The 18,587-nt window shown below is 35.6% G+C and overlaps 1 protein-coding gene across 2 annotated transcripts in view; it reads right to left on the bottom strand.

The window, feature by feature from the left end:
• Positions 1-18,587, bottom strand: part of AHCTF1 (AT-hook containing transcription factor 1) — a 74,134-nt gene that overhangs the window by 14,794 nt on the left and 40,753 nt on the right. For both annotated transcript variants that reach the window (XM_090263523.1, XM_090263524.1), the window contains exons 16-30: positions 18,172-18,276; positions 17,276-17,369; positions 16,604-16,727; positions 16,391-16,447; positions 15,435-15,581; positions 14,321-14,508; positions 10,186-10,330; positions 9,974-10,105; positions 9,099-9,249; positions 8,504-8,654; positions 8,124-8,231; positions 5,807-5,984; positions 3,703-3,906; positions 2,805-3,204; positions 1,230-1,353 (exon numbers count right to left, since the gene is read on the bottom strand). In XM_090263523.1, the coding sequence (XP_090119649.1) occupies positions 1,230-1,353; positions 2,805-3,204; positions 3,703-3,906; positions 5,807-5,984; positions 8,124-8,231; positions 8,504-8,654; positions 9,099-9,249; positions 9,974-10,105; positions 10,186-10,330; positions 14,321-14,508; positions 15,435-15,581; positions 16,391-16,447; positions 16,604-16,727; positions 17,276-17,369; positions 18,172-18,276 (2,308 nt within the window). The remainder of the gene's footprint in view (positions 1-1,229; positions 1,354-2,804; positions 3,205-3,702; positions 3,907-5,806; positions 5,985-8,123; positions 8,232-8,503; positions 8,655-9,098; positions 9,250-9,973; positions 10,106-10,185; positions 10,331-14,320; positions 14,509-15,434; positions 15,582-16,390; positions 16,448-16,603; positions 16,728-17,275; positions 17,370-18,171; positions 18,277-18,587) is intronic.

Here is an 18,587-nt window from a genome sequence, read left to right as displayed (position 1 = left end):
ATTTATGTGGGTTAAGCTTGGTAAATTTTTTAAATTGATTTTAAGACAGGAAGAGAGAGAAAGAGATCAATTTGTTGTTCCGCTTATTCATGTATTCATTGGTTGATTCTTGTATGTGCCTTGACTGGGGATCGAACCTGCAACCTTGGCATATTGAGATAATGTTCTAAGCAACTGAACTCCTTTTGGCCAGGGATTCTTACTACTTCTAAATAACTGAAAATTGCAACTTTTCTGGTATGCTCTACAATGGCATTACTGATATTGTATCATCAGTGCTGATGTACAATGTGTCCAGTCTTGCAATGAAATAAGGAGCCTGTGTCATTTCATGAATTACTTGATTGATTAGTTCAGCTAACTTTCAGCAAAGGAAGTGGAGTACTGATTTCTATTTTAACATAAGCTGCTTCTCTTGTTGTGGACCATAAACTGGAACCTGGCATCAATCTGTTAGCCCGCACTTTAGCAGCGCTGCCCTACATCAGAGCGCATGTCCTAAATGTGCAAGTGCTAAAAACTAATTGGGAGCATAACAGTTCACGTAGTCACGGCAACACAATGAAAACTTTGCTTGTATAAACCCTGGCTGGTGAGCCTCAGTGGACTGAGCACCGGCCTGCGAACCAAAAGGTCACTGGTTTGATTACAATCAGGGCACATGTCTAGGTTGTGGGCCAGGTCCCCCATTTGGGGTTTGCAAGAAGTAACCAGTCAATGCTTCTCTCCCTCTCTTTCCTCCTTCCTCCCCCTCTCTCTGAAAATAAAACAAACAAAAAACAAAAACAAAAAACACTTTGCTCGCATCAGTCGAATGGCATGTAAAAACGGCCTCTGAGCCATCTTCCCTATGCTCCACCTCGGTGCTACAGGAAATTTACACCTGATCAACTGGAAGCCACTGGAGATGGAAGGGCAGAAAGGAAGGCATGACTGTGAGTGAGCTTCTGGTTTTCAACAAAAATAGGACCAGCAAAGAACATGAGTTCTACCTCAGTCCATCATGGATGTCTCTGTATATTCAGGAAATGTTTAGTATTGTTCCAAGATTTCATAATAACTACTAAAATAACAATTGTAGAAAGGAACTTCATAACAGAAAACATGACCAAATAAGGAAATGTCAAAGATCTAAATAAGAGCTGATAATCTATGCATAGATTATTTCACTACTGGTTCAAAGCTTCATTAAATATTATTAATATTTGAAATTTTCTCTAAAAACTTACCTTTCATGGGTTGATGGTACAGAAAGAGAAGCTTCAACCCCTTGAATAGGGCTTAAGTGATTTAATCCTGGAAGTGCCTCCTCCACAACTAAGAGATCCTTTGTTTCTGCATCTTCTAAAGTGTCTATAAATCATACAGTTAATAATGTTTACAATTATTTACATTACATGTTTAGCAATTACTATGATCTTGGATTGCTCCTTTTTAAGAAGTTGTTGGGTCTGCTTTTTTGTATGTTTAGGTTTACTCCCTTGACTTCACACTGACATCAGTTCCTCTAATTATGTAAGTCTAGCCCTAGGGCCCCCCTTTAATCTACCACTTCTCATGTCTTCACAGACGCTGCTAAAAGTGTTCCACGTGTATCAATTCCCTTAACCCTCAACATTCAAATCGGTAGTACTATTATCCCCATTTTGAAGATTAAAAACAGACAAGCATAGTGTTTATCCCAGATTACAAACCTGTTAAGTAGCTAAGCTAATTAAAATTCAAATCTAGCCTGTTTCACTCTAGTTTGTGCTACATAATCCCTCACAAAAACAGTAAAAATTTCTATTTGAGACTGCCTTATCATTTTAAGAATATCAATATACTGCCAGGAAGATCCTCACCTAATATTTATCATTCAAATATTTTAGTGGAATGCAGCATATAAGAGTAATGTAAACTTGCAGACATATGCAGTTTTTGAAAACAGTCCTAAATTCTTAGAGCAATTAATAAAAGCTTATATTTATTAAATAAAGACATCATAGCCCAAACTTCACTGGGTTCACATTTTAAGAACCCTTACGGCAGTTCAGGCAGAAAATATTTCCCCCCCAAAAACCACTATGACCCGGATTTTCATAAAATTTACAGATTTAAAGTTAGGAGTTACCTTTAAATTAGCTTGTTCACACTATGCAGGGATAAGAAAAATAAAAGACGTTTTCTGACCCACCGAATCTACTCTTCCCCCCCTTCCTGCTGTTCCCCTGAACCCTTCTATGCCCCCTACCATCTCACTATCAAGTTACGTTAAAGGTGCCTGTCTGTTTACATGTGAGCAGGTGCCATGTCTACTTTACTCACCCTCAACAACACTTAGCACGCACACAGGAGAGCCCACCTGTTCTTGCACATATATCAGGAGCTTCCATTTTTCTGATAGACAAATATAGGACAATAAAGTCATGGGCCTCTGTACATTAATTTTGACTGTCCAGTGATTATTTTGGAGGTAGGGATGGACAGTAGAGCAGCTTTTTAGATAAGCTAGATAAGTTAAAAACTGTTAATAGCAATCTTATCTAAAGTTAGTTATTTCTCATAGCTATATGAAGGCTTTAAGTCAGGCGGACATGCTTACATTTCTTCCTTAAACATTACTATTCTTTTCCAAATTTCACTTCCAAATAAAAAAAGAACGTAAGTTCTTCTCCCCTCATATGTACTTGTAAGTGAAAATAATAAGATGTGTGTATTAGGCATGCAATTACTTAACCCCAATGCTTTTCTTAGGGTGAAAACATTGTATTAAAATGAGGGACATCGATGGCCATTTTGGATATTTGGAAATGAGTTCTTACCAATTTGTTTCTCCAGGTCTAGAGGAGTTACTTCCGACTCAAACACATCTTTATCACCATCCTTCTCAGTTTTTTCAATTAAATTAGTAATTAGTTCAGTGGAGGAGCTCGCTGCCTTAGAGGCCATGAAAATATATCCAAAATCTCCTGGTGATGGTGCATCTTGATACTCCAGTGATTCGGTTGAAACATTACTATTTTCTTTGCTTATATCCAGTTTCTCTAAACTTTGTGAACGTGTACTCTGTGACCTCACATCCATTTCTTGATGGTTCATTTCAGGGCTATTCAGGGGAAAAGATGTCTTATCTTTGTTTTTTAGCCATTCAATGTCTCCTGGAAATCCAGACTTATAAAAAGGAACAGTAACAAATCCTTTTGTTTTGCTATCATCTGCAGTCTGTTAAATAAAAGGTTTTGAAAAAAATAATTTACTAGTAAAAATCACAGTCAAGTCTAAGCTATCCATCCCAACCATACACCCTTTTCCATGTTCAGTATTTCCCCAAATTCTCTTAATCAAAATTCGTGTATTCTAAACCCACTGTCTTCAGATTCAGCATTAAAATTTAATAACTGTTAATGTTTCCCTAATTAATAAACCAGTACTTCCAAGATTGTAATAGGCAGGATGGGTGCCTATTAATCCACAGGGGAGCTCTGAAGATAGCCCCTCCTAAAGAGACAACCGACTAGGATCTTTCATGTGTAAATGATGTGTTTGGCTTAGTCAATATCCTAGTTTCTTTCTGAACTAATATTTTCTGATTTCATGACTATCTACAAGACTGCATACAAAAATCTACAGTGTTATTATTTAAATTGATTTATCTATTTTTTTACTTATGAAAACTAATATAGTCTTAAGTCTTTTTGTGCCAAATATTATAAAACTTACTCCAGCAATCCATTTTGTGGTCATGCCTTCATCCATAAATGAAATTCTAGTTTCTTTAAGTCGTAAAGGAGGAGTAAGAGACCTTCCAGGTGACTGAGAGGGAGACGCTAAAGGTGTTGACCGAAGACCAGACCTTAGGATGGACTGAGGAGTGAACTCGGCAAATCCAGAGGAGGCAATTGACATGGCCAGAGTTTTAGCTTTCTATAACAAAGAGTAAATGGAAATGCACCATTAGTGTTTATAAAAGTCACAGACATAAGGACAGACAGGGTCAACTGAGTCACAGTGGTGGCTATACAGTAGTCCCTCTCTATATCACGGTTCACTTATTGCGGCCTCACTGTATTACGGGATTTTGCAGTACTGTATACGTATGTTGTTAAAATTACGTAGGTTTAAGAGTGTAGAATATGTTTAAGAACATAAGTAGTATTTATAAAAGTGTGGAAAAGGTTAATAAGGGACTGGGAAAAGTTAATAAGGGACTGGGAACAGTTTATAAGTGTGTAGGAAGGGTTTATAAAACCTTAAAATATATACAAATACTGAAATAAATGTAAGGGTTCCTACTTCGCGGATTTTTACCTATTGCGGGTGTGTGTGTGTGTGTGTGTGTGTCCTAGAACGTAATGCCTGCAATAAGTGAGGAAAACTGTACTCTCATCTAATAAGTGAGGAAAACTGTACTCTCATCTCCAATAAACACGTCAATAAGTTTTATTACAGATTACTGGAAAGAAAACATAAAACTCTATTCAGAACATTCTATATGTAAGACTATAAAACATAAAAGTGCATCTATAACCATTCTAAAGGTCTTGGTTATTCCCAGTTTAAAATCAACTTAAAAATAAAGTGCATAGATAAGAAATTATTTAACCACTGCTTAGAAAACTTTAGTTAGGTTAAAGAGATCATTCTGTGTGATAAACAGAGCTCATTTATAGCAATCTGATCTAAATTAATGAGACTGATCCTAAGAATGTTTTAGAATCCAACAGTACCTGAATTACTTATAAAAATTATCTGAAGATTATAAAATTATAAAAATAATTAGCACAGAAACTATTTAGTAGATAACCCTTTCACTTAACTTCTTCTCTAAAGGAACAGTAAATAAATTACCCCTTCAGATTACTGAATCTATTATAATATTATATTGATCCCCCCTCCCCAGATTGTTTTGGCAGCAGGTACAAAATTACCCTGATTTAATTTCATTTAAATCTAGCTGCAGACTATATAAATTTGATTGTTTTTCTTGATGAAAGAAAAAAAAAAAATGTTAGAAATTCTGTACTGGATATTGTCAGGAACTTAGTAACCTTTTTAACTTATTTTAATAACTATTTTAGGATGAGCATTTATTGAAGTATCTTATATTCAACTTGAAAATTAAAGAAATTCCCTGGCTTACTACAAATGCTGGATGATATCAAGAAACAATTTTAAAAAAGGAAAAAAGATTCTGGATTTGGATCTGGAACCCTGGACAAGGAGCTAGGGAATAGCATATGTAAAAACATTTTGACAATATGCAGGTAAAAAGACCACTGTTACTAGTCATTCTAAGTTTAGTTTTATGGATTCTCAGTAATTTATCAGAGAGTGGAGTGGAGGCAATTTAAAGATAGATATCTGTTAGTAGGAAAGATGAACAGTTTATACTTGCATCAAAGGAATCAGAGAATTAAACCTGAGAACTAAAAAGCATTTGATAGAATTTCTAATAGCAAAATAGTACCAGAAATAGAATTTAAAAAAATAAAAGAGCAAACCCAAGAATGTGGAAGCATTTTTCAATGGATACAGGCCAATTTATAACCACCACACAGAGCCTTGCATTACTTTCAGGACAATACAGGTATTAACCTTGAGTATAATGCCAGTTAAGCACAAAGGATAAATTTCGTAGTCTATTTAAGAAGATGTAAAAATACAGAAAGCATTTTGGAATGATACCCACAGAAAAAGTAAAAACACCACCACCAAAAAAAAAACCAAAAGTCTTAAACCCTTGATATCACTTATACATAGCTTATTTCTCCTTCCTAATTAAAAAAGTTAACTTCGTAGCTTCATTATGAATGCTAGGTAATACCTTAACTACAGCAGGAGTTTCAAGTAAATGTAATTCTGAAGGCCTGGAGGTATTTTGAGGCGATCCTTTTAATTGTGAACTGGATGTTAGGTCCGAAGGAAATCTTGTGGGAGTTCGCTGAATAAACTCCAAACATTGAGAAAGCTGAGGAACAGGATGAACGACCAAATCCAGGAGTCTGTAATCAGAGTACACATAGGAACAGAAAAGTATACTGGGGTAACTTATTTGTTAAGTTATACTAAAGAAACAAAAGGATTTAGTACCCCATTTAATTACTCAAGCCTCTACATTCACTGGTAAATATGATAACTACATGAAATATAAATTCAGTCAAGTACACTAATTAAATGCATGTTCAAAAATGTCAGAAAATTAATTCAGCAAAAAATGGAAGTAGGAATTCTAGATAACAACTGATAAAAAAAAAAAGGGGGATGGTGTGGGGGGCAGCTCTAGTCCTCCTCCCTTCCTTTTTACCCGTTTGCTGAACCCCCACCGTGTATCAGACATTTATTTACAAATGAAGATGAACTGCTAATGATTTAAGATACTAAAGAAAATAGGGCAACACTTCTCCAGTGATCCATTTGCTACAATTCATTTTCATCAACATGTGAAAATTCCTTTCACTTACATGTGATGTACACAGTACATACTGGTTTATTCTACCTTTACAGTTCTCATCACAATAAAGACTAGACTGACCACCACCACCACCACCACCAAAGAGAGTCAATTTTTTCAAATTAATGAGTTCAGTGACAAAAATGGAATCTGAACAGTTTTCTATAATGCCCTGGATCCAGTTCATATCAAATTATTAAAACTCATCTCACTGATGATTTGTATTAAGCAGGCATAGTCCCAAATAGCTTAAAACTTAAATTACAAATAAATAATTGAAACCTGAAAATAAACTTTTCAGGTAACAATTTTGGGTGGATCATATAGGTCACTCCTCCTTTCCCAATTTCCTAAGAGTCTGTATTATGGTTACATTTCCAAGCAATAAAAACAATGCCCGCTTCCGATCCCAAACACCTACGGTGCTCCGCTGAGAGAAACCTGGAGGGCAGCATGTTCTGGTGCCCAGGACTAGAGCTTCCAGCTGCTGTGCCTTCCCTGTCTTTCTAACCTTTACATCCAGGGGAGGTGCTCACAGTTAGCGGGGGTAGACCAACAGAGGTAACAGGTACTTTCAAATCCAACCTATTACCCACTGGGGACTGATCTGTAAGAAGCAGGGTCTTCCTCCTTGTTATTCTATACTAAGCACGGCTTTGAGATTTCCATTCAGCAAGAATATCCAATCAGCCTGCTCCCCATTTCTTTATTGCCTATTCTAATTCGTTTCCTTCTCTACTTCATTTGTATTCAAATTTGTATTTGTAAACTACTTATTCACATTTACATGGAGCTAACATTTATTTTTTAGGTGATTCTATAAATGATTGCTTCTCAAAAGCAGGGCCTGTGCACCAGCACCTACTGAGTAAAAGCCATATTCTTACACTAACAAGACACAGAAAACTACCAAGAAAAAAAAGTTCTTAATTATATTTTTTAAAGAAAATGTTATTTATTGCATTAGGTCTTAGGGTTTTCCCAACAACTTTTTGGCCACACTCCAAATAAGTAATGCGTTTTAGATCACATACAAAATATAATGATATAAAATAGCACTTAGCTGACTATATGCAGTGTCTACTGATTTCATCCTATTTCATTGAAAGACACATACATTTAATGGGTTTTGACTAGCATACTTCCCACTAATGTCAACCAAAATTATTAAAGATTATAAAAACAACCTTCAGCCCTGGCTGGCGTGGTTCAGTGGATTGAGCGCCTGGCTGTGAATCAAAAGGTTGCCAGTGGTCAGGGCACAGGCCTGGGTTGCGGCCAGGTCCCCGGGTAGGGGGTGAGAGAGACTACTGGAAAGATGTTTCTCTCTCTCTCTCTCTCTTCCTCCCTCCCTCTCAAAATAAAGAAAAATTTTTAAAAACCCCACAAAACCTTCATCTATGGATCAATCAACAAGATTACATTAAAGCAAGTTAAAGATTCATTTTGCTCATAATTTTAATAAAAGTTTGCTTTTCTCTAAGAAGTCTGAAATCATTAAGCAAAAATTCTAAGTAGTCTACCAGCCGATGTAAAATTTACTAATAGTTATATTACTGCCCAAATTATTTTAAAAAGCACTAAAAACTCACTGAAGAAATTAGAATATTTGTAAAATTTTAAAGATAATTAAAAATTAGTGTAATTATTGTCAAAAATTTTCTTTAAAAATGACTTAATAAATTCTTACCTAGAAACTTTTTGTGATGCTTTTAAAATTGGTGTTCCAACAAATGCCCCAGGCAGCTCGGGATCTGGGAGAGGACATTCTATAGGAGATGGTCCTTCTATTTTAGGACTACAAAGGAAATAAAAATACAAGAAGCCAAGATTAGATGGGAGAGAAAGGCTTTTGTTTTTTCATTCTGAACATTTCTGATATTTACTAATACTAATGAAAATGTTTGCTTTTAAAGACAAAAAACAGTCTTCTTGTAAGAAAGTAGCCAACATAGTTTTTCCTTTTTACATACACCAATAAACTCTAAGGTTGCTATGTTTTTGAATGCTGCTGATATGCAGGAAAGATTAACAAGTAACATGATTATAAAAGGTGTAAGAAAAACGTACCTATCGTAGGCTAAGATGCTATTTTTAGGTTCATCACTTTTCCAAACCTCTCCAACTTTAGATAACACGTTATGGATGAAAGCAGACCTTGTTAACACAGTCCCTATTACAGCTCGCTTTGGAACTGCTGATAATGGTTTGGGCCGAGAAACTGTAAAATGAAGAATGTAGGATTTAATTTCATCTCTAACACCAGGATTTTATTGATAGTAGATGACCAATATAAAAGAGTAACTGGAAAACATCACAAGGTAAGAGTCTGGTTAAAACTGTATTTGGTTTAACATTTATGCAGAAATTTAACAATTTGGGCTTTTAAGAGACAGTGAAAAAATATTCTACATGTTCTCTGAAAGTTGGACAGGAGTCTCAAGTGATATAGAGTTGTTTCGTTCTTTATTACATTACTAAATAAACTGTAAAAGCTTCCAAGAAAGCCTTACGTTTTTGGGGGTAAAATGGCCAATAAGAAAAAAGCACCACTGTGATGATTCAAAGCAAAAGTGAGCTAAAATCTAAGACAGCGATGGTGGCAGAAGGTAATCATTCAATATCTTCTAACTCAATATTTTGACATTTTCCAATGAAACCTTACCTTTTCGAATAAGTGATAATGCTGACACATGGTAAGGCTTAGCTTGCTCAATGGCTAGTTTTCGGTGGATTCTAGGAAGAACTTTCCCATATTGGTCTAATATAGAATTTCGAGCTACTGATCTCTCCCGCAAGTGAGGATCACGATCATTCTGTTGAAGATATCATAACTGGTAAAAATTTAATCTTCACACAAGTTAGGTGATGTTTATAAATTTACCGTTTAAAATTATGAATACCGAAGAATATCTTCCTCCTCCCTTCTTCCTCCTCTCTACTTATCCATTCTTCCACACCAAGAACCTCACACACACACCTAACTGCTTTACCAAACCTAATCCATTAATAAAGTCTCTCCTGTCTAGCCTTGATTCTTCATAACTTAATTAAAACAACAGTTGTCATTTGCTAAGCTTCTACATGTGTCAGTACTGTGTACATGCTACTTCCCACTCAGCTTTGTACATCCTCACAAAGAGATGTTATTATTTTACATAGGAGGAACTGAAGGCACAGAGAATAAGTTCCACACACACAGCAAATTAAGAATCTATTTGACCCCCGAAGTCCATGCTCTTAGCACTATACAATTTCTACTGCTGTCCTCTACCTCACCCTCTCGTTTTCCTTGAGTAAAATGATGAGTCTTGGTAAGACTGTAGAAGATATTTAAATAGAAATGGCACATCTAAAAGAATTAGGTAAGTAATAAAACCCTGTTCCTAATTCTGCTATAGAAGGTAAGAAAATGATTGATTCTCCAAGCTCAAATTTATATAAAGCCTGATGGTTGGTTACCAAACTACAAGCTCTTGGATAAAAGTCACTGGTTCTCCTTATTCTCTTGTCCCCACAATAAAACAAGTTTAACTGTACCGTAACATTACTCTTCAGAGTTTGGTTCAGTTTCAAGGCAGGGATGTAATTGGCACGCTGTAGATGGTGAACTAAAAGGAATTCATGATTCTGAACACTTGTGCTGGACTGCAAAAATCTCACCAAACACTCCTAGGAAGAACATAATAGATGTGTAAGCTACTGACACATCCTGAATATCTGACAAGTTTCTTCTATTGATAAGCCATTACCTGCTCAGTGTCCGTAAATGGTAACTTCAGTAAATCCTCCATTAAGCCCATTTCCTGACAGATTTTGTACGTGTGTTTTAGTAACTCCTCTGTATTCAATCTATTAGAATGGTGTCGCAATAAACTCCAGGCCTCAATCATGCACCTGAAATCAGTATTTATCAAAGCTTAGTGTTAGAAAAGCTATTTAAAATGCTCAAAACAAGTAATCCACCTAAAGATTCTCAAAGATACTTTGTACATGTAATTTAAGAGTACTTAAGCCCTGGCTGGTGTGGCTCAGTAGATTGAGCGTCAGCCTGTGAATCCAAGGGTTGCTGGTTCAATTCCCAGTCAGGGCACATGTCTGGGTTGCAGGCCAGGTCCCCAGTTGGGGGCACGTGAGAGGCAACCACACATTGATGATTCTCTCTCTCTCTCTTTCTTCCTCCCTTCCCCCTTCTCTAAAAATAAATAAAACCTTAAAAAAATTGTTTTAATCCTTTTGTCTTAAAAAGATTACTTAATTTTATAGAATAATAATCACTGCATAATCAAGTTTGCCAATGTCAACAAAGCATTTTAAAGACTTAAATAGTGATACAGAACAACATAAAATTAAGTGTAAAATAATAGGAGAGTAAAGTAAGTACATAGAAGGTCAAGACAGAAAACTAATTTCTCATGCCATCACTTTTTTAAGAGCCTGGCTTTTCTCTGTCACACCATGCTAATCTTTCAATTCTATCCAGACCACAGAATAGTAAAGAAAATGAGCAAAGCTGGAAACCACCATATTGTTTATAAGGAGGTGAAGAGTTTAGCTTAGTAACAAGATTGTGCCTGCTCTCTATATAGCAAGATCTGACTGAAGAACTTGATCAAATTAGACAGTGAGAAACCACATGAGGTCACTGACATGTCCTCCTATGGGCAACAGGTCATTAAATGAAGCAGTTTCTCATGGTATACTGTTAAGAAAGAAAAAAGCTTAAAATAATACAATGGTTATAATATTTTTAAATTAACTGATAAAGACCTTAAATGTTTATGTATGTACTAGATGACATTTCACTGGGCACTTAGAATTTCTGAGGGACCGATAACTTTCAAGGCAAAAGTGGACAGAATTAAAAATACCAGGTAGATAGGAATATAAAGGAAATAATTTTCTTAAAAAAAAAAAAAAAAAAAAAAAAGAAATCGTTCCTAATTCTAAGTTAATAGATAATTTTGACTGTAGTGGTCATCTTAATTAAAAAAGCTTTAGCTATAGTTTCTACTGAAATAATAAATACTAAAATAAAGGCTGGTAAGTAAATGACACATATAAGAAACAATATATGAACCACACACTCTCAATCCCGGGAGTGTGCCTACACCTTTCTTTCCTCTAAAGGTCTTCGTTAGATTACAACCAGGGAAGCAGCGGGCAGCGGCAGCTTGTCCCTGGCTAAGCCCCCCAATCCTGTCCCCAACGCCTCCTTTTCTCTGACCCTCCAGTGAGCCAAAGCAGCCTCGCATGGGCTCTCTCCTGTTGCTTCTTCTATCCTAAACCCATCCTTGTTTCACTGTCCCCAGCTTTAATAAACGTACTCTAAAAAAATAAAAAGAAGAGTATGAGAACCAAGCTATAGCAATTAGTATTCATAATGAAATAACTCTGAGAAAACTGAGTGGTCCTTTTGTTTTTATTTCTAAACTTACTATACAGGACACAATGTGGCTAGATTTCTGGAGACTGGATAATTGAAGCATTACTGTACTTAAGAGAAATAAGGTTTAGAAATTACATTATAGAATGTTTGCTATGGTTAAGGAAGAGGAAATGAGAATCTAGTAATTCAGAGTAACGTGCTATGAATGAATCAAAGGGCAATGGAATCAAAAGGAAGAAAAAAACAGCAGGCTTTTTAAGGTATTTTTTCTAAGGTTCCAACATTTGCACTTTGATATAAGCATTAGTGATCAATTACCACCTCTTTTAAAAGTCACTGAAGAAGCTTCCATGGAACTGAAAAATATTTACATGCTCCTCGCCAACCCAGTATTAGAACCCTTTATCCATTTACTAAACATTTGTCACTTTTAGCTTTTTAAAAAAAAAAATTATTTATTTATTTGTTTATTTTATTTTTAGAGAGAGGGGAAAGGAGAAAGAGAGGGGGAGAAACATCACTGTGTGGTTGCCTCCCACTCGCGCCCCCAATTGGGGACCTGACTGACGTGCAACCTAGTCATGTGCCCTGACTGGGAATCAAACCAGCGACACTTGGCTCTCAGGCCGACGCTCAATCCACTGAGCCACAGCAGCCAGGTAGCTTCTTATATTTATTTATTCTAGACATTTTTTTAGCCAAACACTTTTTAAAAATTTGATTTTCAGAGAGAGAGAAGTCAATTTTTTGTTCCATTTATTTATGCACTCATTGGTTGTTTCTTGTATGAGGGATTGAACCCTCAACCTTGGTGTATAGGGACAACATTCTAACAAACTCAGCTACCTGACCAGGGCCTAGCAAAGATTTCTGTTCACCCAAATTATTTCCACAGATACTGCCTAATTCATTACTTTTGAAGACACCTTAGTTTCTACATGTTTAGCCAACCTACATTAAGCAACAGAACTTTTCTTCTGATTCAACTCTCTCCACACAGAAATACATTCTGTCTAACCAAAGACAACAGAGAAAACTTAACTTTCAGAGTGCTGACACTAAGTTGCTGTTTCATTCACAAATGACAACTTGGGGTGAGTAAAATGACCAATTTCTAAAATATAAAAATAACCAACCCAAAGGATTGGGAAAACAAACAAACAAAAAACCCAATACAAGTTGTATAAAATAAAGTTACAATTAGGTAAGAAATTTCAATTCTAAACAATTTCCCCAACTAATTTAGTTAAGAAAACCCAATAACCAGACCACTATATTTTTAGTCATGCCATTTAACCTGTCACCATTAATGTAATTACCAATATAATTATAGTAATACTGCTATGCTACAAATGGCAAATGTATCATGCTGATTAGATAAAATATATTGCAAAGTGAAGAAAGAAGCAGTATAAAGATATCACCTGCTCAAACGTTTTCTTTGAGAAATATTTAATGGCATTTTTTAAAGTATATTTTATTGATTATATTGTTACAATAGTTCCAATTTTTTCCCCCTTGATCCCCTCTGCCCAGCACCACCACTCCCCCAGAAATACCCCCCTCAAGTTTTGTTAAAATATTAAGATATGAAACCTGATATTTTCTTAAACTGTTTATACAGATGCTTCAAAAATTCCTTTCTGTAAGAATGCAATGGCCAATTCAAATGCAAAGAATTACAATACCCAAGCAACAAATATTAACAAAAATATCAAGAATACCATCACTGGACTCTACCCTTAAAGAATATAATTATTGCCCTGGATGGGTAGCTCAGTTGGTCAGAGCACCTTTCCAATATGCCAAGGCTGAGGGTTTGATCTCTAGTCCGGGCACATACAGGAATCAATCAGTGGATGCATAAATTAGGTAGAACAACAAAGCAATATCTTTCTCTCTCCCTCCCTCCACCCCTCCCCTTCCCACCTTCCTCTCTCTCTCTTTAAAATATATAATTATCAACTGAACATGACTTTATTCAGTATACTCAGACACCAACTATCCATGCAGGAGACTGCCAATATTATTAATTAGCAATAGATATTATTTTATTTTTAAAGATTTTATTTATTTTCAGAGAGGGGAAGGGAGGGAGAGAGGGAAAGGAACATTGAGGTGTAGAGAAACATCAATAAGTTGCCTCTGGCACGCCCCCAACCAGGGACCTGGCCTGCAACCCAGGCCTGTGCCCTGACCGGGATTCAACAGGCAACCTTTTGGTTTGCAGGATGACAACCAACCCACTGAGCCACACTAGCCAGGGCAACAAAGATCATTTTAAACTTCAGTTTGGTTTCCTCTTTTACTCAAGGTACTTCTTATTTATTTAATTCTATATAAAAGACGTCTTACACTTTTCTTCAGACTGGAAGATAAAGAATTATAAGAATACAATACAGCAAAAGCAAAATATATATTGCTATCTAGTTCATCAATTCCATTATATTAACAGATATGATCAAGAGTTTGGCTGTACTTTCAAAATACGTACTTACCTATTAAGAAGCAAAACAGTGATGTGAAGGATAATATCGGTATCACTGGCCATGGCTGGCTTCATCGTCTGAATGTACCTGAGGGCCTGTCTGTGCTCGCCCTGCACCATGAAGGCTTGAATAACCTTTGAGTGCTGCCATGACACGGGCTTTGCAGTAGCCGGGTGAAACAGGAGATCCAAACCATTCTGCAAAAATGACGTGAAAATCAGTGAATACAAAAATTATGCTTTTTAGAACAGATTTTATTTATTTTTAGAGAGAGGGGAAGGGAGGGAGAGAAACATCCATCGGTTGCCTTTCACGTGCCCCCAACTCGGGAACTGGACTGTAATCCAGGCATGTGCTCTGACTGGGAATTAAACTGGTGACCTTTCTGTTTGCAGGCGGGAGCTCAATCCACTGAGCCACACAAGCCAGGGCCAAATGTTATGCTTTGCATTTAGACAAAGTAGCGTATCTTTAAAAAGACAGGAACTACTAAAGCCACAAACGTCAAGATAAAACCAGTGTAAATATAAACTGAAGAGATCTACTTTAATCAATGGTATACTTTAAATAGAAGCCTTATCAAAAGCCTCATACATTTGAGACCTCCTTAAGCTCTTATATAAAATTTTCCATCACCAACTTCTTATATCAAAGCCAAATCCTGCCTTTTGTGGTTCCCTCAACACACTAAATATATTTCTAATATAATCACCATATCTGCACTATTAGTAATTGTTTACCTGTTGATTCCCTTCTTTGGGCAGTGAGAAACCTGGTGTTCTTAACTGTTTTATCTTTGTATTCTTACTACTTAAGGTAGTAAAAGTATTGTTAAACTGACTCCTTAAATTACCTCTAGAAGTAGGTTGCATCATATCTTTAATACCATATTTAATTGTTACGTATTTTTAATCTTCACCTGAAGATATGTTGTATTGATTTGAGAGGGAGAAGAGAAGCGAACAAGGAAGAGGGAGAGAGAGAAACATCGATTGGCTGCCTCACATTTCAGGCCTGACTGGGGATTGAACCTGCAATCCTTTGGTGTATGGAATGATGCTCCAAGTAACTGAGCCACCAGGCCAGGGCTAATCATTATGTATTTTTATAGAAAGAGACTTACCTCATAGTCATTATGATCTATCAGCCAAAACCCTTGAATAAGTTTAACCTGGTCCCAAGAAATGGCAAAGGCAGTTGGAAATGACTCAATGGAAGTATCTGTTTTGTTTGGGAAGGAATATATAATATCAAGTAGCAAATAAATGGTCTTTTAAAAAGAAGATTAAGGACAATAAACAAAAACTCATATGTATATATTTATAATACGTAGCAATAAAATATAGCAGGAAAGATTCTTGAAGACTTTAGTGTTTTGAAAACTTTTTGGATATCCACCTAGGGGAAGTATAGTTTTATTAAAAGTGCGTACAGCTAATCCCACAACTAATTTCACTCATTCTCAATTTTAAGTACCAATATGAATTGTATTTAGTTCATCCCAAAGGAGATGAACGAAAGCATAGTCTATGAGACCAGTAGCTTAGCAAATTTAAGAATTAAAAGCTGTAGACAAAATTTAGTATCCAGCAAAATCTGGCAACTTAAGCAAGCATCATTTATCTTATCTTATAAATTATAAATAGAATACACTTTTAGACTAATAACCAACATTAGTACAAAAACCTTGTTGCAAAGACCACAGGGCTCAACACAATGTCTAAGGTAATATTAAGCTAATGTAAATGTATTCATATACAGCATAAGTAAATCTATTTGAGAATGTTTTAGAACAGCTGTTCTTAGGTAGTGTCTTGGACATATTTGAGAATCTGATGAAACCCTTGGACCCTATCCCTACAAAAATAAACAATAAAACAAAATTCTATATAGTTTCAGGTTAACCACAGACCCTCTGAACCCAACCTACAGATCCTGGGTTTAGAACCCTTACTTAAAAAAACACAACCAAATTTTGTGATTTTGGTAATATATGATTATTTGATTAAAAATTTTAAAGGATGATACTCAATACAGTATCCTCTTAAAAAAAATAAAAATAAAAATTTGAAAGGATACAATAGAATGCTTGCTTGCTTCAGTAATGCTGTCTAGCAGGTATATGTCAAGTAGTGCCTATAAAAGATATAAAAACTTCAGTGCATTTTATGCGCCCATTCATTCATGCTGTTTTTCCCAACTCTGTGCCAAGTGTGAAAGTACAACTAAGCATACCTCCCTGCCCACAAGTCTGTAGACCCGGAAAGTGATATCATGTTATTGTAAACCTACATGTAGACTAGGAGGAGGATATCTTCCTGTTCCTCCTTCATCCCGTTTCCACAACGACTCAACTCGATCTCCTAGCTGAGAAACCATTCCATCGATCATCAAATAATCAGGGTTCCACTTCCCTCTGCAATAAGGGCAACATTAAGGATTACTTAATATTAGTAGTAATTATTATTATCAAAACAATAGCATTAAACGTTTAAAAATAATGACCCCAACTATCAAAGGGAGAAGAGTTGGGGGACGGGGGGCGGGGGTAAAAAGTCATCCAAGTCCTGAAATGTAACTGTTAATGGAAAGAATGTAAAATGACTAACTGGCGATATATTTTATGTTTTGATGAAGAGCAGCTTCCAGTCTTTTTGTGAGTTAAGAATGCTCATAAAAAATACATGCTTAAATAATAGAATCTCCTCTAATAATGAATTGTGGCAAATAGTTTTATTCAGGAAATAACAGCCACACTCAAGTTCTAAAATTAAAGTGTGACCATTATTAGGTCAAGACAAACATTACAAATAAGAGTAATGTTGGTAACCAATTCTGATACTTTACTGGGAATTTCATTTATTTAATTACCTTATAACATGAATTCTATTCTACCTCAGAAGGCCTGACTTCTTACAGAAGAAATTTCTAAAATGTTATTTGAAGGTTCTGGATGTACTATACCTTGATAAAAGCTCACACTTCTGTCGACGACTGGTGTAGTAGTTCTGAATTACAGGGTAGTTGTAGTATAACCTTGACAACTGCACAGCATCATCTAGATTTTTTTTTAAGAGTTGGAAAAAAAGCTAGTAATATTTCCAAAATATCCCAACAATACTTAGGTTGCACACATTGATATTTTACTATAATTTTATACTGCTTAATTAGTAGGCTTCCTAAATTTAAGTAATACTACCCATCACTTTATTAATATATGCACAAATGAGAAAACCAAGTCTCTCATAAACATCTGTAACAACAAGGGTGCTAAGAGAATTATGAAAGAATAAGATCAAGCAATTATGAACAGTGGGAGAAGCACGTTTAAGTGAAATCTAATGCAAACCCTGGGAATGCAAGAAGTTAGAGGCTTTAGAAATACATATATTCTAAACAAATATAGTAAAAGTCAAATTCTCTAGTTGTTGATATTGGCACGAATCATTAGAAAAAAGGAGGCATTTAAATGGCGGCAAATGATATTAGTTAACAGCCATATTAAAAACCTCTTAAGAGAAAAAGACTGACAAACCATATTATAAAATGCATACTTCTATGGAACTAAGTTATAGCGGGTGGTGTCAATGAACCAACTCTCAGAAGTTATGCTTTGTCAAATATTCTTTCCTTCAAAGTGTTATTCAGCCCAATAAACGTGTATGGAAACCTGTGCGCCAAGCACGGGGTGCGGTACTAGAGACACACAGGAGGAATGTTAAGAAAAGGCAAGAAGAGAAGAAAAAAAAGTGAGGGGGTGGGAGAAAGCAAGCCCGAAACACTAAAACACAGTGACAAAACTGTAATGATTTAAGACTGTTTCAGTATTTTAATATTTATAGATTAAGTAATTATTTTACCTAAGCCCTCTGGTAAAAGTCCAGAATGAGAGAACCAAAGAACCATTTGTGCATATTGACAGATGAGCTGGGAAACCATACACTTATTGGCTAAGTTCACACGACCTGTAAAAGAATTAAATATCAATTAACTTTCAACCACAAAAGAAATATCTAGACACTCAAAAGTTTTAAAAAAACTAATTAATTCCTTGGTGCTTTTTAACAACGTGTATGTATTTTTTAACAAATTTAACTTGAACAAATAACTTACAAAATGCTAAAATAACTCACTGACTAAAGTAGATGTTTTAGGTAAATATGCTTCCATCTTAGCAACACTTACTTCTATTTAACTAATTTCAGAAGTCAAATTTATATATTAATGCAAACTCTATATTATCATTAATATAAGGTTGCTCACCCAAGGCCTTTAA

The sequence above is a fragment of the Furipterus horrens genome, unplaced genomic scaffold, assembly GCF_987537825.1.
Source record: "Furipterus horrens unplaced genomic scaffold, mFurHor1.1.pri manual_scaffold_15, whole genome shotgun sequence".
In the NCBI taxonomy this organism is placed as follows: Eukaryota; Metazoa; Chordata; class Mammalia; order Chiroptera; family Furipteridae; genus Furipterus; species Furipterus horrens.
This window is presented reverse-complemented; position numbering and strand designations above follow the sequence as displayed.